We start from the raw sequence: 24,100 nt of genomic DNA, 5'->3' as shown, positions 1-24,100 counted from the left end.
CCTGTGGGGCGGGTAAAGGCGGGGGCAGCGGGGGCCGCACACACCGTGCCTGGCTCCTCCCTGTGGGGCGGGTAAAGGCGGGGGCAGCGGGGCCGCACACACCGTGCCTGGCTCCTCCCTGTGGGGCGGGTAAAGGCGGGGGCAGCGGGGGCCGCACACACCGTGCCTGGCTCCTCCCTGTGGGGCCGGGTAAAGGCGGGGACAGCGGCGGGGCCGCCCACACCGTGCCTGGGCCCGCCCCGGGGGCCGGGTAGAGGCGGGGGCAGCGGCGGCCCCTGCGCAGAAGCGGCGGGGCGGGCGCAGGGGCCGCCGGAAGGGCGGGGAGCCGTGGGCCGGAGCCGTAGGCCGCAGCCGGCAGAGCTTCCGTCGGAGCCGTTCTATCCGTGAGCGCCTCAGCTGCCGCCGCGCAGAGGGGGAGGCCCGGGCCGCGTGTGCCTGTGTCGCGGCGGTGAGCCCTGCGGCAGCTGCGCCCGGAGGGAGCTGCCGCCATGCACGACGCCTTCGAGCATGTGCCGATCCTGGAGAAGCTGCCGCTGCAGATCGACTGCCTGGCGGCCTGGGGTGAGAGCCGCGCCGCTGCCCGAGCCCGCTGTGCGGCCGGGACGCTCCGTCAGTCGGCGGCGGACAGGCCCGGAGGCGGCCCGTGCTGCCTGCGCTGCTCGGCCCCCGGGGCGGCTGTGAGGCGGCCTCGCAGGGGCATATCCCCGCCCCGAGGGTCGTTGCGGGGGGCTGCCGGGGCCGAGCTCCAGTCGCGGGGGTGCTGCCCGGCAGCAGCCCCGGTGTGGAGGACGCTGCCGTGATTACCGGTGCCGTAGTGCTGTGCTAAAAGTCGTTCTTATGTTTTGACCGACATTTAACTGGGAAAGCCGCTGGTATGTTCAGGTCTCGGGTTTAAAATCTGTGTGTGTGAAGCCGTATGTAAACAGAAGTTACCTTAAAAGGGGCCAAGTTAACGTTTGGGATGTTGGTCAGGTGATTGCACCGGCTGTCATAATGGTGAGGCTTGGTAAAACCTTTCAAAGAGCTTGAGCAGTTTCCATCAGATGTGCTACGACAGCACAGAACTGCTCGTTAAACCTCCAGACACTGGGATCAGACCCCTTTAACTTGTCGTATGAGCTAAACCAGAATCTGAATAGTAGTGCTGCATTTAAACACGGTTTCTTTATGTCAACAGTATGCTATGGAGTATAGAACATGATAGTTTATTCCTTGTTTAGGCTTTTATCTTTGAACAAAAGCACTTATTTTACTGAGGCAGAAAGAAGCCTAAACCCCCAGGGATGTGACAGTATTGTGTCTGTGTCTTCCCAAAACTAAAAGAGAAGTCTTGCAGGAAAACAGGCTTCATTAAAACATAAGTGTCGTTGCTAAGGAGGGAATACTAGTTGTGCAAAGAAATGTTTGTGTATGCTTCTTTCCTAAGTGATCTTCAGCAAGGAGGAAGGTTTTCAGCCATATTGCATGACCCAGTAAAGATTTTGTGCCTTTTTAATGCTCTAAATGCTATAAATATGGAGAATCTTGAAACCCTGTCACAGAGTTTGTATAAGAAAAGGTTCTGTTGTGTAAGTCTTGAATGACTGTTGGTCATCCAAGCAATTCAAGTGACACTTAAACAGAGCTGCCCCTGTCTTTCTGGAAATTGCTATTTCAGGTAGTACCTAGAGAAACTTCACTAATAAAAACCCCCAGAACAACCAGCCAAACCCACAAAGAACTCCTTGTTTTAGTTCCTGTCAGTTGTTCCTGTTCTGTGGCACTGTTCCACTCTGGGAGATAGTCATGTCTACAGAAAAATCTGTTGCCTGTCTTGGTTTTACAGAAGATACAACAGTTTGCTTCTTTAACTTTATGTAAACAAGTGGGATGTAATGTCTAGGCTGTACTCTCAGTTTTACTGCTTGATCTTTGGCCATTCTCTGTTGAGAATGAAAGCTGCTGCTGAGCAGTTCCACCAAAGAGATGATTGGAGAGATGCACCTTTAGCATTTGAAACAAGTTCCCAAGTGTGCTGGTAAATGTAACTTGGCTGGAAAGGGCAGCTGAAACTAATGAAACTCCTTTTCTCCCCTGTCTGTAGAGGAATGGCTCCTTGTTGGTACCAAACAAGGGCATCTTCTGCTCTATAGGATCAAGAAAGATACAGGTAAGTAGATATTAAGAACAGTGCAAAAAGCTGATTACATGAGTTTTATTTCTGTGCTTTAAGAGGTTATAGTGATGTCAACATGAGTGTGTTTAGTTATCCTTTCCAGCGTGGTTTAATGAATATTTCTGTGGTAAATGATATGTGCCCTTTGATCAGAGGTGCCAGAAAGTTAGCAAGTGGTACCAGTCTCTTTTGTGTTTTACATCAGGTCTCCATGTGCTTGGATTTGCAGTAAGTTGGTGTAGTTTTTTGTGAATACAGGGCACAAACATGCAAAAGCAGGGCAGTGTGCTAGTTTATCTGAGATTTGGTGTTTGGTTTTTGTTAATGAAGGGCTGGGTTAGTGGAAGAGCAACTTCATTCAGTGGGTCCAGGAGCATGAAGGGATGGAGAAGAGGGATGCTTGCTAACTAGTTCTGGCACTTATTTAGTCTCCTCTCTGCCTCTTTGACACTCCTGAGTCCAGAGCTATACACTAAACAGATTTATATTTGTCTGCAGTTGTGTAGAAACTGATTGTTATTGCCCACAGTCACGTCACGTAGCATGGGACAGGAAATCAGAAACCAAACATCTGTTTCCAAGTTCATCAGCTCTTGGAAAGATGATCTTTTATAGCTGCATGGTTTCTGGAGACTGATTACAGCTTGCTTTATCTGCAACTTGTAGGCTGTCTGTTCTAGTCAGAACATGCTAGTCTTGAGTTGTTAGTGTCTTATCTCACCTGGTAAATTTCTCCTCCTTTTTTGCATCAATGCCAGGAGAGCTTATGTCATCAGAAAGTGTCTGTAAGTCTAAAACTCCTTTTAAACCCTTGTGGTGTAGTGTTTATTCCTTGTCTACCTTGCAGTAATGTGCTCCCTAGCAATTTCAATTGCTGATACTTGGTTGATGTGGGTAAAGTCTTTGTGGGCGTCTTTGTATCTCTGCATTTCAATAGACTTAAATATAGTTTTTGTAATCTAAAATACCAGCAAGGCAAAAATACAGCTATTGATGAGGCCCTTGGGTGGGCACAAGAAGTGTAATTCATGTTTTCACCTGACTGTGTAGAAGACCTTATGGTGCATTTAGCTGTTAAGTAAAAGATAGTGTAGATATGTTAGAAGAGTCATTCTTCTAGTGTTAAATATGCAGGATTGCTTGCATTGTTTTGTTATCTGTTTAGTGTAAGATATATTTGGTCACAAGTTTAAGCACAGCTTATGTTCACATGCTCTCTCCAATCTTTCTGGTAGGCTGCAATCGATTTGAAGTGACGTTAGAGAAATCCAACAAGAACTTCTCAAAAAAGATCCAGCAGGTAGGAGGTAACATCTTCTTGATGTGGGGATGCTTTTCCAGTGCTTTCAGCTAAGAAATGAAATATCAAATGTGTTTCTGGAGTCTCTGCTTAAGCTTAACAAAAGGATTGCCCAGAATTGCTGAGGTAGCAGAGCCTGGTGGTTTCACCCACTTTTCCCATAACAAGAGTAAATTTGGTTTGGCTGCTAAAGCAGAAGGCAAATCATTGGAGCTAAGAGGTTTATTTTTGGCTTCTATGGAAATGATATTGTTTGCCATAAATCTTCAGGTGCTCTGACTGAGAATATTTGTGCAAATGATGGTAAAACACCAACTGTAATGTGTAATTTGGTTCTTGGATAAAATGTTGTAGGAATGTGAATATAATTCGTCTTATTTGGAAGTTAGAACTGAAGTAACTGGTTGTCTGCTCCCAGTCTTACTACTACTTCTCTGTTATTGTGGAGAACTTTTGCTTACTGGTTACATCAGTACTCAGGGAAGCACTTGCCTCACAGCCTCCCTGCTTGTCTTATTAAAAGTACTTCTGTCCTAGTAGCGTGCTTCTTGTAGCATCTTTTGCCAGCTTAGGTTGTACTCCTCATGTGCTGTCTTGTAAAAACTGTGTGTAGGTGAATGAGATTGCCTTGTGCATAAATAACTACCTTGTTTTTGTTACTTTGAGAGTATCTTAAGGTGGGTTTTCTTACACTCTCTATGATCAAGCCTCGAACAGAGTTTAGTTAACGGAGTAACTACCGGAATTGTTTCTTTCAGATTCACGTTGTTTCACAGTTCAAGATTCTGGTCAGTTTATTAGGTAAGTGAGGAAAACGTTTTCATGTTGAATGAGCATTTCTTAGTGCAGTTACTGGGCTGAATGGGGCACCTCTTTCAGGCACCTGCATAGTAGTCTAGCCATTGAAGAGTCATTGTGTAGATTTTGGGCCATTGCACTTTGCAGAGGGAGCATTATGCAGCCCAGATTGCTTGTCAGAAGCCAGAACAAAGCATGAACACTTAAGTTTTGTGATTTACAATGAAAAAATACATAGACTAAAGTGTGGATGTGTGTATATACGTGTGTATATATGTAGTCTATCTGAATTAGCAGGTGTATATACACATACATGGTCATGTCTGTGTATGCACCATATGATAGAAGCTGAAACCCCCATCCAGCCTTGTTTGTCTGAAGCTTGATGTGCTACACCCAATTCAGCTTCTGTACAGATGGAGATCTTTTACCATCTAAGTTTGCTTGTCTCTGGCTGGATTTGCTTAACCTGATGATCTTCTGTGTCCTCTTTTGTTTTGGCTTTTGTTGGTACTCTTGTCTTTACGATGTCCAAGTCCCGGTTCTTCCGACTCCAGCATGTGTAGATTTCTGCTGCCTGCGTCCTCGTGCGTACCAAAGCGTGACCACAGTACCCCCTGTTTGCAGCCCTTCACTTGCCACTCATTGCAGGGATCACTTCCAAATGGCCTTTGTTCACACAGTCTCCCATCATGAGCTTCCTCTGCTCTGGTCTGCTTGCTGTTCCTTCCACTCCCACTTCCTCTGCTTGGTTTTAGCATCTGTTCTCAGTTCCTTCGTGGAGCTTTACCAAAGCTGGTGTTAATTGCCTTTCCTGCATTTGTTGTGTTTGTACATGCCTTAGCACTTGCTTTTCAGCTTCTGGGAAAACATTTCTTTCCCTTTCTTGCTACTCCTAGTTTCACAAGTTCTTTGGATAGAAACAGAAGTTGTGGTAACTCATTTGAATTACCTGTGAGCTCTCCATGGATCAAATATTGAATAGTAACTGGAGTTTTGTTTAAAACAGAAAATAACATTTATGTTCATGACCTGTTGACGTTCCAACAAATCACCACGGTTTCCAAGGCAAAAGGTGCATCTCTCTTCACTTGTGATCTTCAGGTAAGAGGGGGAAGGCAGCAGGGCTGGTGTCCATGCCATTCCTAGTAAGAATAACATTTCATGTTACTGTACAGATTAGGTTTGCTAATTTTGCCCTGCAAGTTGCTTGGGTACTAGTGCTTTTTAAACTGAATACCCAGTGAGTGTTGAAGCTTTACTTAAGGCAACTGTTTCTAATGTAGTCAGCTTAATTTCCTTCCTGTGCTTTGTAAGATATCTTCCTCTGCCTCCTGTGGTTGTAGCCTTTAACCTCCTGATACAAATCTTCAAGACATTTTTATCCTGTAGTAACTTTGTCATCTTCAATCTAAAAGCCATTCCCTTCCCTTAAATTGCCAGTGTGCTAGCTCATAGTGTTTCTTTTCACCAAGCATTTCCACCCCTGTTTTTGTTACATTTTTGTTTGTATTGAAGTGTGTTGGCCCAGGGAGTCCCAGGACAGTTGTAGATTCAGGCTAACCAGGTTCCATAAAGCATAAGCAGTTTTCTGTTCATATGCTGTGGACTCTTTTCTATCCAAGTGAGGTTTTCAGCCTACCTGTGTCATTCATAACCAGAAGAGGTGGCTTGGTGCTCTTGATCCCTTTATATCACTTTGCCCCATGGGAGTTTAGCATTAAATATCTTTTACTAAGTACTTGGGGTTCTCTAGGTGTTAAAACCAGTCATGTCTTTCAAAGCATCTTTAAATCTGGCCAATCCAAAATGCCTCCCTTGTTGTTTGTGTGTATAGACACTTAGCTTTGCTAGTATTTCTTGTCAGGAAACTTTTCCAATAGACTAGACTATTAAACAGTTATTCATTCTGTCCTGTTCTCTTTTACTGTAACACATTCTTTGTGTTGGTCCATTTCTCCCTCTCTCCCATACTGCATGGAGGTCAAGCTATTTATCTTAGTCTTCAGGGCTGGCTAATAGCTCTCCAGTTCTGGTTTTGTGTGTGTATGTCTTTGGTACTTGGGGTTTTTTTTCCTCCTTGATGTCACAATCCCTGCCAAAGTTAATTCTTAAGTATCCTGCCTCCATTCCTTGTTTAGGGAATACCCTTCTGGCATGGATGTACAAAGCTGCTCTTCAGCTGCCAGCTTTGCTTCAGGCTGAGGATTTTTTTGGCCTTGCATTATCTTTCTTGCCTCTTTATTTATGAATGGCTATGAGTTGGGTCTGTCTGTTTTCACAGCAGGGGAAACAGGGGGAAGAGGTGTTGAGAATGTGCGTGGCGGTGCGGAAGAAGCTACAACTGTATTTTTGGAAGGACAGAGAGTTCCATGAGCTACAGGTGAGTTGTGTTGCTTCTGTAGTCTAGTATGCTTCAACAGGGAGTGTAGTTGCTCTGTACTGCTTCCTATGCAGTCCCTGTTACTCACAGGCATTACTGACTGAAAAGCATTGACTGTGGTTGGTTCTGCAGTGATTTAACCATGAAGCTAGAAGTGAAAATGCCTTGTTGAAATCACTGTGAATGGCATTAATACAGTTTCAGAAGTGAAATCAAAGGCTGTGTTCTGTCTTTTAACAGTTTTAGTTGTAGTACACTTGTAAGTCATTGAAGTGTGGTTGGGTGCCACCTCTATAGATGCACACCTAACAATAACACTGTGGAAGTGAGTCCACTTCTGCTCAGTTTTCCAGGTATGTCATTAAGTCAGAAGGCAGTTACTGAGAACAAGCAGAGGGAAATGCACTAGGGAATACCAGAATGATAGAAAGAACTGATGGAAATGGGTAAAGAATTCTCAGTTACACTGCTCTGGTAGGAAGTTACCAGCTAACTCAGAGCACATCTCTTTCCTGTGCACAAATGTAGCCTTTTAAATGAATGCTGCCATTGCTTGACCAGCATAGATTGGACATGTGTGGTGGGGGATTACAGTCTCAACAGCAGTTTCAGTCTATTACAGTCTGTTTTGCCAGATTTGACTGTTGCTTTTCCACCTTTAAGAGCTCTTTTAACCATTTTGTCCTGTTTTCTTCAGGGGGATTTCAGTGTACCTGATGTACCCAAGTCTATGGCCTGGTGTGAAAACTCGATCTGTGTAGGTTTCAAGAGGGACTATTACCTGATAAGGGTAAGACTGTGGTTTGGGATAGAGTGTTCGAAGAAGATTTGGCTTTGGTCTTAGGCAGCTTTGAAATAAAGGTTGTTTTGAAAGTACATGACTTTTCTTTTCATTATTATCCTAGGTGGATGGGAAAGGGTCCATCAAAGAACTGTTTCCCACAGGGAAGCAGCTGGAACCATTGGTAGCTCCTGTAGCAGATGGAAAAGTTGCTGTTGGCCAAGATGACCTAACAGTTGTGCTCAATGAAGAAGGAGTCTGTACTCAGAAGTGTGCCTTAAATTGGACAGATATTCCCATAGCCATGGGTGAGAATTAGCAGTAACTTCCTTTAAAACTGGAAGTAACTCCTTTGTATGTGACAAAGTCATTGATGTTCCTGGTGTGTAGAAACTAGCTGTGTTTGGAGTGTGAGAGTTGTTGAAGCATTTCAAGTTGTACTCTGGGGAAGGTTTCACATGTTTATTGTTGTTTCTTCCCCTTCTTTGCTTGTGGTCTGTATGCCTGTCTTCCTCCTCAGCAGCTCCATATTGCATATCTTGGTGAAAGGGAGAAGATTTGAAATGGAAGGTGTTGTGTTAAAGCCCTCTAGTTCTTCTGGGCATGAGTGCCACAGAGCTTCCTGATGTTGAAAGAATAGACTATGAGGCTTCTTACTTATAAGCAAATTGCTGTTGGACGTTGAGTTTTGTTTGTAATAAGCTAAAAAGGGACATGTTTTAAAACAAAAACTGAAGAGAGGCCTTTACTTCAAGTCATGGCTTGTTTCAAGGCATATTTGAGAACGACCAACCTATATGTTTCACTGTTTCCCTACTAGAACACCAGCCTCCCTACATCATTGCTGTTCTGCCAAGGTACGTGGAGATCCGCACGTTTGAACCCCGGCTGCTGGTCCAGAGTATTGAGCTGCAGAGACCACGCTTCATCACCTCAGGAGGGTATTGAGGAGAACTGGTTCTTCCTTTTGGCAGGCTGTCTGAATGTATGGTAGCACTCCCGTAAACTGGGAGAGGAAGAGGCTTTCTAACTCCCTTGGCTTAAGAAGTAGCATCAAAGCCAGTGTGTTGGGTGGAGGCCAAACCTTGAGTTGAGTGCCTTTGGGAATTTCTGTTGATACATTCATTTCCTTTCTGCTTTGCAGTACTGCTCAAGTGCTCTTGTGTCTGATCCATTTGTGTATAAACCAGGAGTGGGGTTTTTTTTTTCGGATAGAGTATTGAATCTTTCCTAATGATGAAACTTCATAACTGACCTTCTTGTCCTGTTTGCAGGACAAATATTATATATGTGGCAAGCAATCACTTCGTCTGGAGGCTCATTCCAGTGTCCATAGCCACACAGATCCAGCAGCTTCTGCAGGACAAGCAGTTTGAGCTGGCTTTGCAGCTGGCAGTAAGTACTCAGTCTTTTGAGTTTGCAGCAGATCACTTGTGCATAAGTACACAGAAGGGTGTTTGACTTCTGTTTTGACTGGAGTTACTCCAGAGTTTAACCTCCCTACTGTCCGCTTCACACAAGCTGTCAAACTCTGGCCTTTTTTAGCTTCAGTTTTAGTTTGGTGCTGACGTTTCTCTGTGGTGATCTATTGTGGTTTTGGTTGAGATATCATCTTGTATGTGAGAAATGATCTGTCTTTAGCTGTTTATTTGGTTACACTCTTTCAGACTTTGAAGTCAGCTAACTTCAAAGTCTTCAGATCACTTACAAACAGTTTTGCTTTGTCAAATGACCTTTTTTTGTGTGTAGTTGCCCTCCATGTTACTCCAGAAACATAAGTTCTTAGGGATCCTGAAGCAGCACATTGAGTTATGTTGCTCTTACTGGTTTAGGGTTTTCTGGTTTCCAGAACCTCCCTGTAAAAATACATGGAAATTAACTGATTGCGTTTTGTATTGCTAACTTGAAACTGAGAAGGCAAATGAGTGAAGAGATAGTAACTGTGATAGAATGAGTGCACACACAACCTGAGGGAGCTTTCAAACCTTCCAGGTTATCACCTTTTATTCCTATAGAGCGTTTCATTCTTCTTTACAAGGCCCAAGAGTTCTTAAAGTTTGTTAATTTGTGTGTGTGCAGGAAATGAAAGATGATTCAGACAGTGAGAAGAGACAACAAATTCACCACATAAAGAACCTCTTTGCCTTCAACCTCTTCTGCCAGAAGCGCTTCGATGAATCCATGCAAGTGTTTGCCAAGCTTGGTACAGGTAAGTGCTTGGGTTGGCACTGAGATGATTAGGTTAGGATGAATTAAATGAAGCTCACAGACCATTGTGTGGGCTTTTTTTTGTTTGTTTCCTGTTTTTAAACAGTGGTGTCTTCTGCAGACCAGTCCCCTGTAAAGGACAGATAGCTTAGGCAGCTGTTTAGCTTCCTTTTTTTTTTGTCAAACTAGTTGTAGTGCTTAATTCAGCCCATCAACTCAATCATGAATTTACCCTTTGTGAAGTACATATTTGTACAGTTGGCTGTACATAGCATGTACACACACCCTTGTGTAGTTGGAGATTGAAGTTGGGGATTTCAGCAGCTGCCAAAAGCCCCACTTGGAATGATAAATAAGGAACATCTGTTGATTTGCAGCATCTTTAGTCTTGAGCTGAACTGAGAACCCTTAACCCTCTTTCCTGTTTAATTGAACATCTGAAGGTTGGCTGTACCATATAGTAGTTCTTAAGGCTGAGATTCTTTCATTGGTGACAGCACATCCCTTGTGCATTTAAAGCTACAATTTGTACTAGTTTTGATGATGCTCAACATCATATTTACTTGACAAAAAATGCAACCAAAGAAAAGGACTGAGAGCTCAAAATACTTTGAATTTAAATGTGAGGGCAGTAATTTAAAGTGCACTTAAACTCTGAAAATGGATATTCATTAGTTGCAGTCAGTGCTGTTCAGTTCTTCTTTCAGAAGCCCAGTAGATCTGTCAATATTACTCATCCTTGAAATCCTAGAGTTGATCATTCTGAGATTCTCTAAGAAAACAGTAAAGGGATTGCTATAGTTTGTCTTTCAGGTGTGCCAAGCACACAAGCTGGAACTTTCTGTGCTTGGACACTGAAACACTCTTTCTTTTGCTTCTTGTGTCTTGTTTTTGTTTTTCTGTAGTACACAAACTTTTTCTTTCTTTCTTGTTTTCCTCTTAACTGAAAACCTGTGGACACACAGGTTGCCTCCAAACAGCTCAGTTGGAAAGCTAAGCTTTCTGAAAGGTTCCATACATGGAAGAGTTGGCAAGAATAATGTTGTGAATGGTTGCTAATACTAATTCTCTTTTTGCTTAGATCCCACTCATGTGATGGGTCTGTATCCTGACCTCCTGCCCACAGACTACAGGAAACAGCTCCAGTATCCCAACCCCCTGCCAGGACTGTCTGGGGCAGAGCTGGAGAAGGCACATTTAGCTCTGATAGACTACCTAACTCAAGTGAGTCCTCCTCTGTCTGTATTTAGAGCAGAGTTACTCAGTTTTAGCATACTTTTTTGGTTAACTTTGGGTGGGACACAGTATACCTGCTCCAGCTCTAGAGCAAATGAGCTGTCTTCGTGGTTGGAAACTGTGGCAGCAGGTCCTGAGAAAGCAGGGCAAGATGTGAGGTGCCCCACAGATATGTGCAGACATCACATGTGACTATTGTGAGGCCTGGACAAAATTTACTACAGAAACATGGATTAAAAGCTAGTGGATACTGTCATTTGCTGTCCTCTCTATTCTGTTGTGACTGGAATCCGAATGGCTCTGTTGCCATTCTTATTAGACTGAAAGCAAGCTGTGTCTGGACGAGGGTAGTTTTTGTGCCTAGTAGTTCAAAACCTAAAACACCAGATGCTTTAAATGTGTCTCAGTTTCTCTAAAACATCTCTGCTCAGGTTAAGTTTCCTTCTGACTGATTTCTCAACACTCTGGACATCTTGCAAAACTATAACTTTGCCTTTTCCTGTTAAAACTTCATTTGATGTCCTGCAGAAAAGAAGTCAGCTGGTGAAGAAGCTGAATGATTCTGACCATCAATCCAGTACCTCACCTCTCATGGAAGGAACTCCCACTATCAAATCCAAAAAGAAGCTGCTACAAATCATTGATACCACTCTGCTGAAGTGTTACCTCCATGTGAGTGTCTGCCTGAGCTCTAGAGGCCTTTCCTTTGTTGTGCAGGCTCTGGTGGAATTTCAGGCTGAAACATTTGAAGAAGGAGGATAAGGAGCTACTTCAGAAATTCACACAGAGCTGTCTGTCTTGGATCTAAAAACAACCTGTGGACTGGTCAGGAAGTAGTTGCATGGCTTAAAACAGATATGTCTGTTTCTGATCACTGCCTCTATCATAAGGACATGGCCATGCTTGTTATATTTTGAAGTACTAATGCATTCTTCTTGTGTTGCCTTGTACTGCTGAATGCAGGAGAGCATGATCTTTGCTATCAACAATGCTGACCTCTGTTCTGGAAGAGCAATTGCTTTCATATATTGGCTTTCTTTCTTTCAGTTATGCAATTGAAGATGGACCTTGCCCTAAGATGTTAAACTGTCATTTCTTATGCTATAAAGCTTCCTTCCAGCTCATATATTATGCCATAAACATCCTTCTAATACACAGCTCCTAAGCCTAAGTGCTCTCTTTCTGCTTGCAGACAAATGTAGCGCTGGTGGCACCGTTGCTACGCCTGGAGAACAATCACTGCCATATTGAGGAGAGTGAGCATGTACTGAAGAAGGCACATAAATATAGTGAGCTGATCATATTGTATGAGAAGAAAGGTCTGCATGAAAAAGGTAAGTATGTGGTGGGGAGAGAAAGGATAGGAGCATGTACTCCTGGTATTGAGTCTTAACTTGTTTCCAGTGAGCAGGCAATATTCTGAAGAGACTTTGTTTCTGGATCTGTCTTGTGATGAAATTGGTGTTTGTTGCTGTTATCTGGTTGGTCTGTTTGTTTAGAACAAAACTCTTTTGTCTTTGGTAGCAGAACAGGGAAAATGCACTCTTCTGTGGTTGAGGTTGGAATGGTGCTTGTTGATCACAAAACAATGAACCTTTTTTGTGGTTCTGAAAGCATTGCAGGTACTGGTGGATCAGTCCAAGAAAGCTAACTCACCTTTGAAGGGCCATGAGAGGACAGTGCAGTATTTGCAGCATTTGGGTGAGTATGACAAGATGAAAACTGTTTTTTATGAAGGTGTTACTCTTGAGTATCTTGTTGGAAACCATTGGAGCTGCTGGAGTCACCATTCCTGGAGGGGTTTCAGAGCCAGGTGGATGTTGCACTGAGGGAAATGGTCTAGTGGTTGATAGGGCTGGGACAAAGGCTCCTTGAGCTTAAAGGTCTCTTCCAGCTGAAATGATTCTATGGCTCTATGTCATTAGACTGACAGGCTGGGAATGGACTGAAGGAAATGACACAAGAGAAAAGCAGAGTGCTTTTTCTACCCTAGTTAAAACAAGGGTAGACTTTCAGAATAAGACAACTGAGCTCGTTTTTGATCTGAATTGTTGACATTTGGTGGTTCTTTAGCATTTGATTCCTTTGTGTGTTTCAAGTCATGTTTACAAAGTGATGACATTGTGGCTTAGCCTGGAATGTGGGCTTTGCCTGACTTGAATGGGGCAGAAACCAACGTGGATTCCTCCTGTAAATGAAGCTTTGCTGGCTCTGAAAGTATTGGCTTGTGTTGTGAGTAGACAGATCTTTCAGATGTCAGCACTGAGCACTGCTGCTCTTTGTATTCCAGGCACAGAGAATTTGCACTTGGTATTTTCCTACTCTGTCTGGGTACTAAGAGATTTCCCTGAAGATGGACTGAAGGTGAGTGTGGTCAACAGGCACCTCGCTGTTGAGATTCTTAGTGCAGTGGCTGGAATTGGGAGAACTCAGTGTAGGAAACCATATGTGAATGCTAAATCCAGTTAAATATGGAACTTAGGTTTTCTGTATTCAGTCCTGTGGTGAGATGAGCAGTAGATAAGAGCATGATAGCCTTTCAGCTTTGTTATGCTTTTCCATTCTTGAAATACCTGATCTGGTGACAAGTAGCTGGGAACTTTTGACCCAACATTTAAAGCTGTTGATGCCATGCTTTTTGCACAAGAGCCTGACAGAGTATTTGAATGTTAAATGTCAATTTGCCTTTATTTCCCCTTTCTTCTTGGATATAAAATTGACTCTATTTGAGAGATGAGCACTGTGCAGGAAGAGTGTTAACTAAGGTAGAAGTGGGGATGCTTCTTAATCCTTTCAGATATGAAACACTTCCCGAGAGCCTGAATAAACTGCTTGTGTTTATTTTCATTCCCACTACTTGTGCTTACTCTTCAGACATATGAGAGGATGTGCTGGGCATCAGGGGAAATACACTGTGGCACTTCAGCTGCAAGTAAAACCTCTCACCATTCTGTGAACAAAACTTTGTTTGACAGATATTTACAGAAGACCTGCCAGAGGTGGAAGCTTTGCCACGAGACAAAGTGCTCAGTTTCTTGATAGAGAACTTTAAAAGCTTGACTATTCCTTATCTGGTAAGAACACAAACTCTACAAGTGCATTACAATGGGTGCAACATGTTACATCCAAGGCTTTAGTTCTCCAGGGCCTGGTGCTGTCAGAGTTCTTGCTTTGCCATAAGTTGTGCTAAGAAAAGAATGCTCAAGGACCTGACATCCTGAAGTCAATCATGATAAAGGGTGGAACTGTTGCTTGCTTAGAACAAGTTACTTCCCAGAAGAAGTGTCTGCAACTGAAGCTGACCATATATTTGCAGGAGCACATCATTCATGTCTGGGAAGAAACCGGTGCGGACTTTCACAACTGTCTGATCCAGCTGTACTGTGAGAAAGTGCAGGGCTTAATGAAAGAATACCTCAGTTCTTTCCCTGCAGGTATGTTTAACCTTTTCTGATGGCAAGACCAGGGTCATGTGACAGCACAGGGAAGCTTTCACAGTGTATTACTCTAAGCCTTCCCTGCTCTCACTGAGAAGAAGGTATCCCAAGTGATGAAGGAACTGAGACAGGAAGCTGTGCATTTGTAGGGAAGTCTGGTTTATTGCTTCCCTAGAGAGCTTAAGGGACCTGGTGACACTTTGGTGGTGGTGAAGTGAAATGGCAGCTACTGCTTCCTGAATTCAGGTTAGGAAAGGGTCTTGAATAACTCAGTCTGCTGTTTAACCAGCTACTTGAGGGGTTTGAAGGAGCTCATGTAGCAGGTGCACCAGGATCTCAGCCCGTGTAACAGCTTCTTCAGCATTCCTTTCTCCTCATCGTGATTTGTTTGTTGATCTTCTGTGTCCTAGTGTTGTGATACAGTTGCAACACTGGAGCTTCTGTTGTTTTCTTCCATATAGATAAAACTCCAGTGCCTGCTGGAGAGGAGGGAGGAGACTTGGGAGATTATCGGAAGAAGCTGTTGCTTTTTCTGGAGAAGTCAAGCTGGTATGAACCCAGTCGCCTAATTAGTGACTTCCCCTTTGATGGTGAGTTGAGCTTCAGTAGGTTAATTAAACCCTAGGCCATTGCATTGTACAGCAAAACCTCATTTTCTGTAGCAACATGGTCAAAAGAAACAGAAAAGAGGGCTGTATCTATAGCTGTAGGCCACTGGTGTGTATATTAGTCCTGGGTTTGAGTCTAACACCCTCTGCAGGATTCCCAGAACTGTTGACCTTGTGTCTCACACCACTTAACTAATTAGCCTAACTTTTTGATGAGCCCAAATTGCTCAATAGATCCGAAGCTTATTGTTTCTTAAGTTTACTTAGGAATTCACAAAATGTTACTGAGGCAAGTGTGAAGTAGAGGTAGAGTCTCAGTGCAACTGCAACCTGTGCTCAGACTACAGGTTTTAGTTTCCTCTGTTAGCCTGGTCTCTAATGGAGCTTGTGTTGTTCATCTGTGTAGCTATTGACTCACCTTTCATGCTGTTACTAGGTCTCCTAGAAGAACGTGCTCTGCTCTTGGGACGGATGGGGAAGCACGAGCAAGCTCTCTTTATTTATGTTCATATTTTGAAGGACACCAACATGGCTGAGAAGTAAGGTTTTCTTCTTCTCTGTTTTGTTCTTGCAAGCCTTAGTTTGCTCACAGCCTTATGGATAGGATGTGAAGTGAAATGTTGCTGTTTGCTGAGCTTGAGTGCTGTAAGTCTCCAGGAGCTTTTAAGTTGCCACATTTTCTTGACATTTAGGCTATTCCAGGTATCTTTTCATTACAGATGCTGTCCCCTTGAGATTGAACTTTTCATGCTCTTCTGTCATTATACTTCAGAGCAATATAACTGTCATCAATGAGTTCTTTGTTTCCACCTGTCCTTAGCTTGAGACATTCTGTATGTTGTTTTGTTTCCTTTCTCTTGGAGAGACATTCACTAGCCCAGATGCAAAAGGAAACTCCTTCAGGTAGCAGAGTCCTCTCTGGCAGAGATCTGACATTTTCCTAGATGTATTGTCTCAGGGAACCTTCTGAGTGAATCTAAAGGTGAAAGTAGAATTGACTGATACTGGCAGGTCTATCTGAACATTCAGGCATGTTCAACATAGCTTGTTTTAAAGCTAGTTCCAGCAAATGCCTATTAGAGGACATTCAACTCTGGTATGCAGTAAGGAACACCTCTCTCTCTCTCTGTCATTCAGATACAGTAATTAGATATGTCTGCACATATATTTTTATGCTGTGGGGCAGTGAATTAAAAAGCTCCAATGCAGAACCTAAGTTCCAGTTGATTGGCAGTGAGAGACTTGCACAAAACCTCCCTCTTGTCAGCATTGTAGTGCAGAGTAAATGGTGTGATATTGTTGTGTGACTTGATCAACTGATCAGAATTGGATGCAGAGTCACCTATCTGGGCTGGCTTCTGCAATGAAAGCATTTGTCATGTGTGTTCACTGGGTTCCTGAAGTGCCCCTGCATTTCAACGTGGTTCTTCTCTCTTCTAGCTACTGCCATAAACATTATGACAGAAACAAAGATGGCAACAAAGATGTAAGTAGCTTCATCTTTGCAGCTTTCCTTTTCAGTAAGGATGTGTTGGACTGTTCATGTCATGTGAGGGTATGAAGTTTCTGCTCTGTATGGACCTTTTCAGTGTCTGTGAAGGTGAAAACCTCTGTGAGGGTGATAATTTATGTATAAGATCTTGGGGTTTAGGAATTACTAGGTTGTTTGGTTTAATTTAATTTGTCTAAAGTTGCTTTTCATTGTTGAGGATGTTGCACTGTCACTGAAGTTGAGCACATGTTCTGTAGCTGGAGTTCTGATGGAACTCAGAAGACAAAAACCCTGTGTGCTTATTCCACATAACACCTATAGAAAAGTTCACGGTTAAAACCAATGAAGTATTGGTTCCTAAAGGTTATGAATGAGTTATGTAAGATAAATGGGGGGAATTTTGAATGCCATGGGTATAACTTCCTAGCACTGCTGCTGGGTTCTGCCAGCACTGTCAGGTGTGGATGCAGCAGTGGTTTCAGAACTTTCCTTTTGTGTGCAACAGGTCTATTTGTCCCTGCTCCGGATGTATCTCTCCCCACCCAGCGTTCACTGCCTGGGACCAATCAAAATGGAAGTGCTGGAGCCTCAAGCCAACCTGCAGGCTGCTCTGCAGGTTTTGGAACTACATCACAGCAAGTTGGATACCACCAAGGTGAGAGAGACTTCTAAGTACTCTGTGCTATTGGCACAAAATGACAGAAGGTACTGGTAGAGGCAAGCCTGCAGGTTTCAGTGCTGTCAGGATAAATGTCTCAATTTCTATTCTATTTTATTCTCTTCTCTTTATTTGTTCCTAACTAAGTGTATTTGGCTGCAGGCAATAAACCTACTCCCAGCAAATACACAGATTAGTGAGATTCGAATCTTCTTAGAGAAAGTCCTTGAAGAAAATGCTCAGAAGAAGAGATTTAATCAGGTGCTCAAGAATCTTCTCCATGCAGAGTTTCTGAGGGTAAGGACCTCCCACCTTGCATTTATTGGAATGATGCTTTAAAACAGGTGTTCAGTACTTAAATGAACTGTTCCTTATATAGAATGTGTCCTCTAGATGGTGCTGCAATGCACCTGAAATTAATAGATGTGCCTAAAGTCCTGCAGCTGGGGAGGAACAACCCCCTGCACCAGGACAGGCTGGGGGTGACCTGCTGGAGAGCAGCTCCAGGAGAGAGACCTGGGAGTGCTGGTTGTCAGCAAACTGACCATGAGCCAGCAACGTGCCCTCGTGGCCAAGAAGCCAATGGCAGCCTGGGATCAAGAATCGTGTGGGCAGCAGGTCAAGGGAGGTTCTCTCTACTCTGCCCTGGTGAGGCCTCATCTGGAGTCCTGTGTCCATTTCTGGGCTCCTCAGCTCAACAGGGACAGGGAACTGCTGGGGAGAGGCCAGCGCAGGGCCACCAAGATGGGAAAGGCTGCAGGACCTGGGGCTGTTTAGTTTGGAGGAGACTGAGGGGAGACCTCATTAATATTTAAAAGTACTTGAAAGGTGCATGTCAAGAGGATGGGGCAGCACTTTTTTTCTGTTGTCACAAGTGACAGGGCAAGGGGTGATGGGAAGAAGCTGGAACACAAAAAGTTCCATTTAACCATAAGGAAAAGCTCTTTCCCTGCTGAGGTGAGGGAGCCCTGGCCCAGGCTGCCCAGGGAGGCTGTGGAGGCTCCTGCTGTGGAGGTTTCCAAACCCATCTGGATGTGTTCTTGTGTGACCTGATCTAGGTGGGACCTGCTTTGGCAGGGAGGTTGACTGGATGAGCTCTAAAGGCCCCTTCCAACCCCTACCACTGTATGACTCTATGATACAGCCACTGAAAATTACACCAGAAAAGTAGTCACCAGACTAGAAGGGAGCTGTGGTGTGGCATTGCTTTTTGGGTAAGTTTCATTTAGTAATCCTTCTTGTTTAGGTCCAGGAGGAGCGGATCTTGCATCAGCAAGTGAAGTGCATTATTACAGAGGAGAAGGTGTGCACTGTATGTAAAAAGAAGATAGGTAACAGGTGAGAGAGCTTATAATTTAGAGCTTGGGAAAGGGAGTCAAATATGAATCTTGTACACTTAAAGAATGTTGCAAAACTTGGACCGTGTGTGTACACAGAGAGAAGAGCAGCACGAGGGAGACATTCAAAGAGTGTTTGAATTACAGATTGCATGAAACACTTGGGTGCCTGGGAAAAGAGCAAAGCTTTAGGCAGTGAAGTTCACTGCAAGAGTTCAATCCTCCTTTCAACAAAGGAGAATAAGATCCTTTCAGAAACTTATGAGAGCTCTTACTTCACAACTCTAGAAGGCAGCAAATCACTTGTCCTACTGAATTTAGAATGCTGGCTAACAATGCTGGCTACTACCTGCTTCTCAGCTGGAGTTAAGAAAGGTGATGTGAAGAATCTCAAATAACTTTGTATATCTGATGGCTTTGTGCTTCCCTGTCTGCTTTACATTTTGTAGCCTCGTTGTTTTAAATGATCTAAAGGTAGAACAAATTCATTTGATACCCAGGGGCCAATGGCTTCTGCCATTCCCAGTAGGCAATGTTGGGTTAGTACAGAATGCAAGTTCTATTCCACTTCTTTTAACCTCTTTGGAGTCAGATGAAATGTCTCAGTTTCTTTTGTTGATGTCTGAACCCTTCTGAGATATCAGCAACATTCACAATGATAGGGAAAGGTTCTTTATCCACACCATTTCAATGGGCATAGACCTAAATATACTTCTGTGCATATTGATGTTTCTTGCTGTTAAGTGTGTAGCATCATAACTGAAAGCTGCATTTGCAGGATTGATTTGGTTGGCCAGGGATTTTTCTAACACTCTTTCAAGTCCAACAAGGTTTTGAAGGTCCAGCATGTCATCCAGTCTTTAACTTGGTACCAGTGACTTCCAGGTAAATTGTGCTCATAGAAATGAAACCAAAACTCTTAAAAAACCCCTAGAGTTCTTGTTGTCTGGTGTTTATCCAGACTATATTCAGGCTGTAATTTAAATGAGGAGTGGCACTGTCATCTCAACTCCTTCTGACTCCCCACAACTTGGATGTTGTGTTTGGAACAGGGAGAACTGTTTGTGTTGACGGTTGATTTTTGTCTCCTGTCTCTTTACAGTGCATTTGCTCGATACCCTAATGCAATAGTTGTGCATTATTTCTGCTCCAAAGAAGTCAACACCTTGGACACCTGACTTTGTTGTGGTCACTTACCCCAACAATCACACGGAACTGGGAACTGGCGGCGTGAGAAGTTGGCACCTCTGGAATATTTGAGGCTCTGGGATATTTGAGGCTCGTCGCCTCTCTTACACACATTTGTTACCTGTGGACTGACTGTGCTGATCTGGCAACGTTCATTTACTGGCAAATGACTTTAAACACGTTATTACAGTGCTGGCAACTACACTGGACCTCTCAGTACTCTGGGATGAAGACTTAGAAACTGGTTTTTGTAGTGAGTTTTGTATTGCACTCCAGCCTTGCGAATGAGTTGTTAGACAACTGTTGGGCCTTCACCACAAGTTCTACTATAAAACTTACCTCCTTAGGGTGCCAACCTTGGGATTGTTTTGCTTTGTATGTAAGTAGTTCTTCAAAAGAAGAAAATTCCTTTGAAGTCTTTGCAGCTGTATCAGTGCTGCACAGAGGTCGCCAGGGCTTTGGCATAGAGAAGGCTTCTGTGTTTATTTCTTGACCTAGGAAATACAGTTTGACTTTCATTTCAGTAATGGGAATGTTTAATTGCTGGCCAAAGTAACCTTTTTTCATTGCTACTCTGTGTTATCAGCTGACCTTCTGGTAAGAAGTTGTTCCACAGAAGACTCTCAGACTAACAGTAGGTACCAGCAGTAGTAAGCATTTTTTTCCCCCTGTTTACTTCAGTTTGAGAGCTGTAAATTGAATTGTGTGTTGTGTGCACTGAACATGTTCACTCTTAGTGGAAGCTTAGAGACTGTTCTAAGAAGTTCACATCTGCATTCACACTGAAAAGTGAAGAAGACCCTGTAAAGCCACCTCTGAAGGGAGTGAACTGATTGCTTGAGCTTCTAGACTACACTTGAGATTTGTGTACATAACATCTCTGGTCTCTGGTTCACTTTCCAGCACTGAAGTAAAATCCAGACTGTTTCAATATCTCTGTTTTAAATGCTCTAGAGCTGTGTTCTGCTCAGACTGGTACTGTTGTTAAGTCTTCTGGCCCAAGAGTAACTTAACAATGAGAAGCTGATTGTACCATACTTCTTGTAGGCTGTAATATTTTTGTCTAACTTATTTTTCCACTATCTATAGCAGATTGGTATGAGGGATATTAAAATGATGGATCAATGCAGAAAGAATCTGTGTGGTGGTAATGAAGAGGCAGCAGTAGCAAAGAAGAGGGGCTGTTGGACTCCTAACATCATGGTCTAGCAATACTCGCATATGTAATTGTTAAACAGCATGGAGCATGGCATGTAACTACCAGATATCACCTCTTAATGCACAAGTAGATGAATAAAGCCTGTCTGCCTAAAGGGGTAACTGGACCATGGTTAACTTTGAGGTTTATTTAAGCCATTGTTATGGTTTGGTTTTATAGGAGCAGATCTGCTCTAGGTTGATGAGTCCTGATTCACTTTCACAGGCCAGTGTTAATAGTTTCCTTTGATAACTGTTTGGGTTTTCCACCCGTGTTTGCATTTGTTGCTCATTCTTGTTTTGCTGCTTCTGTACTTGGATGTCTTGGGCAGTATTCATTCTGCTGTCTTTCTGCAGAGACTGGGTAGAGGGAGTCTGTGCTGTTAATGTTTTTAACCTTGTATTTCTTCTATTTAAGAAGAGAGCCTAAAAATACTTACACTGGGTTTGCACATTCTGTATAGATCTTTATATACTTGTTCAGGTACAGAGGGAAGATGATTTAGAGAGAGTTGTGTTTACAGGTCTTTTAGAATGGAAGAGGGGTATCTAAAAAGACCCTGTGCTCTTTGTATACAGATATAAAAACATTGCTTACCTATGTTGTGTTTAATACTGTTCCTCTGATATTGATGTACTTCCTTAGCTGCTACCAGGAGAGCTCCAATCACATATAAAGGATCTTCATCATGCTCTTAGTTCCATGGTTCAGTTGTGCCTCTGTTCACCAACATATGACATACCTTTCACAGAGATGTGGTTTGTGTCCTCACAGTGTGGTTTGGGTTTACTGACCATGCAGCAGGTCTATCTAAGGCAATAGATTGTAATAAATGTTGTGAACCAGTGTGTGTTTCAGTCCTTGTGCAGTTAAGCTTCTCTGGGCTGCTGTAGATGATAGTTTTCTTTAAGTTATATCTATCTTAGTCCTTACCTCATATATACTAGTCCTTGCAGAAGAAGGTAAGTCAGACACAATGCCAGGGGCTCCCAACATCACTCCTGCTTTACTAAGTGTAACTCAAAGCCATGTCACGTGAGAGCTGTCATTGCCTCTCAACTTTGGCTTTTAAACCTCCAGGTTTATAGTTTGCTTGGGAATGTTCTCAGGGAAAAAAAAAGTCCTAAACCCACTTCTGTATTCTCCCTCTGAAAAATAGGTTTTGCAAGTCTTGTGCCATTAAATATGTGCTTATTAGAGAACACTGAAACTACCCACAACAGTTTGTTTGGAGTGGGGGGATGCAGCTGTGGGGGTGGGGAGGGATGTTGAGCTCTGTGTGACCAAGTCAGGAACTGTTTAGAGTCACAGGTTTGAAGTTCCTTGAATTGTCATAGACCAGTGTAGTGTGGAAATAGAATGCAGACCTTCAGTTTCCCCATTCAATAGAAACAGGAGCTATCAGCACTTTTGTCTCTGTGTTGTGTCTCTGTGGACAGTTGAGTGTATTGGGATTGCAGGAGAACAAACCCACCAAAAAAACCCTCCCAAACCAAACAGAATCCTTGAGATCATCCTTTGGAACCTTCATCTCTGCTAATGAAGCACTGCATCTCCTCTTAGTGCTGCTACTGGGGGGGACAAAAGGGCTCCCTTGTGATATCTACACACATTTGAAGTACTGCCTAGTGTAGTTGGTGATGGTGTCATTTGTTCACGTTTGCCTACAGAAAACCAACTGAATTAATGTAGATACACATCTACCTTGACCACTCTGGGGATGGTAATGCAAGTAGAAGTCTCCAGGTGTGTTGCCATCTTAGTTGCCTCACGTTTTGCTATGGTTTCGCTGCCTTGTTTGCTTCGCCTGCTAGGCAACATCAAACGTGGCTTCTATTTGGATATCAAATTGGCTGTCAGCAGTGTTTCTAGATAGCTGAAACTGCACAAACACTTTGTCAATGGGTGATCTGTTGACTAAGAGACAATTCTTAAGCCTGTGTTCCAAAGAGCTTTCAGTTTTCCTTCAGAGAAATTCTATAAATACAAGATCCCTGTGCAGAGGTTTCGTTGGAAGAGGAGAGTGGGCTTCAGGAGAAGCCAGGGAAGCCTGATCTCCACTGCAGTTGGGCACTCACAAGATAAAGGCTTTATATATTGCCTGTTAGAAGTGTGACCTTTGTGCTCAGTGTGTGAGGCCACCTCAATCTTCCTGTAACTTATAGTCGAGCTCCATTAGATTAAATAGAAAGAAATCCCACTGATGACTTCTTCTTAAAACCTATCATGACACTTCTTCACTTCAGTGATATGTAGAAGTGCAAAGAAATTGCTTTTTCAGCCCAGTGTCTATCTTTCCCATACCATTTAGTACCTCAGGAGAGCTTTCCAGCAGTTGCTGCCTGTTGTGCAATGATCTGATGTTTGCCTTTTTGCCTGTCCATCCACTCCTGAGTCTGTGAGTTCCCTAACTAGTGCTGACTTGTTGCTGTTGTAAATGTTGTTGCTTTTATTAACCACCTGAAATTCTCATCTAGTGACTGACACTAATGGCAGGAAATGATTAATGAACGAAGCCTTGCTCAGAAGGTGTCGCAGTCTCGTGTTTGTGTGGAGCTGCTGACGTGCTGCCTTACTGCATTTTATATGCTCTGCTTTCCAGTCCTTGAGACACCCCAGTTTGGTTCTTGATGTGCTGCTTCACTTTAAGCTCTTTACTAGAAAGCTCCAGACAAGCCAAGTGTCAGCAGCTGGTAATAAACTATTCCATTCCAGTCAACTATTTCCTTTAAAGTGTTTTTTAAGGCACAACACTCATAGAAAATCTGCCCTATCTGTGGCACAGCTTTTCAAGAGCCTTTGGTGTAAGAATGAAGACTGTGCTATGGGGAACTGAGAATAGATGGGGGACTTGTGCAGGCTGCTCACATAGCTAGAGGTGAGGCAGTGAATCGGTGCTCTCTGAGGCATCCTTAACCAGGCCAAATGGGGTCTCTACTCAAGCTGCCTGAAACTTCTCTGAGCAGCTACGGTCAATGACAAGGTTTGTGAGATGGGAATTGCTGTTTAAAACTCCTTTAGTGCACGCTGGAACTCTGCAAGGGTTTAAAAGAGCCCAAGTCCTGGATGAGGTTACTGGGCTGGGGGTTTTGAGGCCGTGGCTTAATCGTGGAACAGCTCTTCCTCCTACCCAGGGCTTCCCTGTGTGGTGCTGCTTTGCTGCCCTTGAGTAGTTGAAAATCCTGCCAGGAAGGGATTTGCCCTGGGCTGTTTGGCAAGTGCAGGCCACACCTCTGCTCCTGGAAGCCGTGGCTCAGCCCGAGCCGAGCGGCACACAGCCCTTCCTTCGCAGCCGGCCCGGCGGGCGCTTCTCCGTGTCTC

General features: G+C 43.6%; 1 protein-coding gene across 4 annotated transcripts; it reads left to right on the top strand.

The window, feature by feature from the left end:
* Positions 1 to 280: 280 nt before the first annotated feature.
* VPS39 (VPS39 subunit of HOPS complex) lies at positions 281 to 21,625 on the top strand. Of its 4 annotated transcripts, none has more exons than XR_009818915.1 (25): positions 281 to 561; positions 2,084 to 2,149; positions 3,391 to 3,455; positions 4,214 to 4,256; positions 5,263 to 5,357; positions 6,538 to 6,636; positions 7,334 to 7,426; positions 7,542 to 7,725; positions 8,238 to 8,358; positions 8,692 to 8,812; positions 9,497 to 9,626; positions 10,707 to 10,849; positions 11,390 to 11,533; positions 12,054 to 12,195; positions 12,476 to 12,562; positions 13,152 to 13,225; positions 13,837 to 13,935; positions 14,178 to 14,295; positions 14,760 to 14,888; positions 15,343 to 15,445; positions 16,347 to 16,392; positions 16,904 to 17,053; positions 17,219 to 17,353; positions 18,115 to 18,270; positions 19,496 to 19,583. XR_009818915.1 is itself a non-coding variant. In XM_061997911.1 (25 exons), the coding sequence occupies exons 1-25, from the start codon at positions 489 to 491 to the stop codon at positions 19,569 to 19,571; spliced, it is 2,595 nt and encodes an 864-aa protein (XP_061853895.1). In that variant the 5' UTR covers positions 281 to 488; the 3' UTR covers positions 19,572 to 21,625. The 4 variants fall into 4 exon arrangements, 3 of the variants coding, with proteins under 3 accessions (XP_061853895.1, XP_061853894.1, XP_061853896.1); XM_061997911.1 differs by lacking the exon at positions 18,115 to 18,270 and adding an exon at positions 18,303 to 18,394 and having other exon boundaries at positions 7,334 to 7,393; positions 19,496 to 21,625; XM_061997910.1 differs by lacking the exon at positions 18,115 to 18,270 and adding an exon at positions 18,303 to 18,394 and having other exon boundaries at positions 19,496 to 21,625.
* The last annotated feature ends 2,475 nt before the right edge of the window (positions 21,626 to 24,100 follow it).

Source organism: Colius striatus, chromosome 6 (assembly GCF_028858725.1).
Source record: "Colius striatus isolate bColStr4 chromosome 6, bColStr4.1.hap1, whole genome shotgun sequence".
Taxonomy (NCBI): domain Eukaryota; kingdom Metazoa; phylum Chordata; class Aves; order Coliiformes; family Coliidae; genus Colius; species Colius striatus.
Note: the sequence above shows the minus strand (reverse complement) of the source record. Positions and strands in the feature narration are given on the sequence as shown.

What these genes read in the sequence shown, in the direction of transcription:
- VPS39 (XM_061997910.1), top strand. Translation starts at nt 489, where the DNA reads ATGCACGACGCCTTCGAGCATGTGCCGATCCTGGAGAAGCTGCCGCTG. An exon ending in TCTCAAAAAAGATCCAGCAG is followed by an intron (nt 3,456 to 4,213) that starts GTAGGAGGTAAC and finishes TGTTTCTTTCAG; the next exon opens with ATTCACGTTGTTTCACAGTT. An exon ending in GACACCAACATGGCTGAGAA is followed by an intron (nt 15,446 to 16,346) that starts GTAAGGTTTTCT and finishes TCTCTCTTCTAG; the next exon opens with CTACTGCCATAAACATTATG.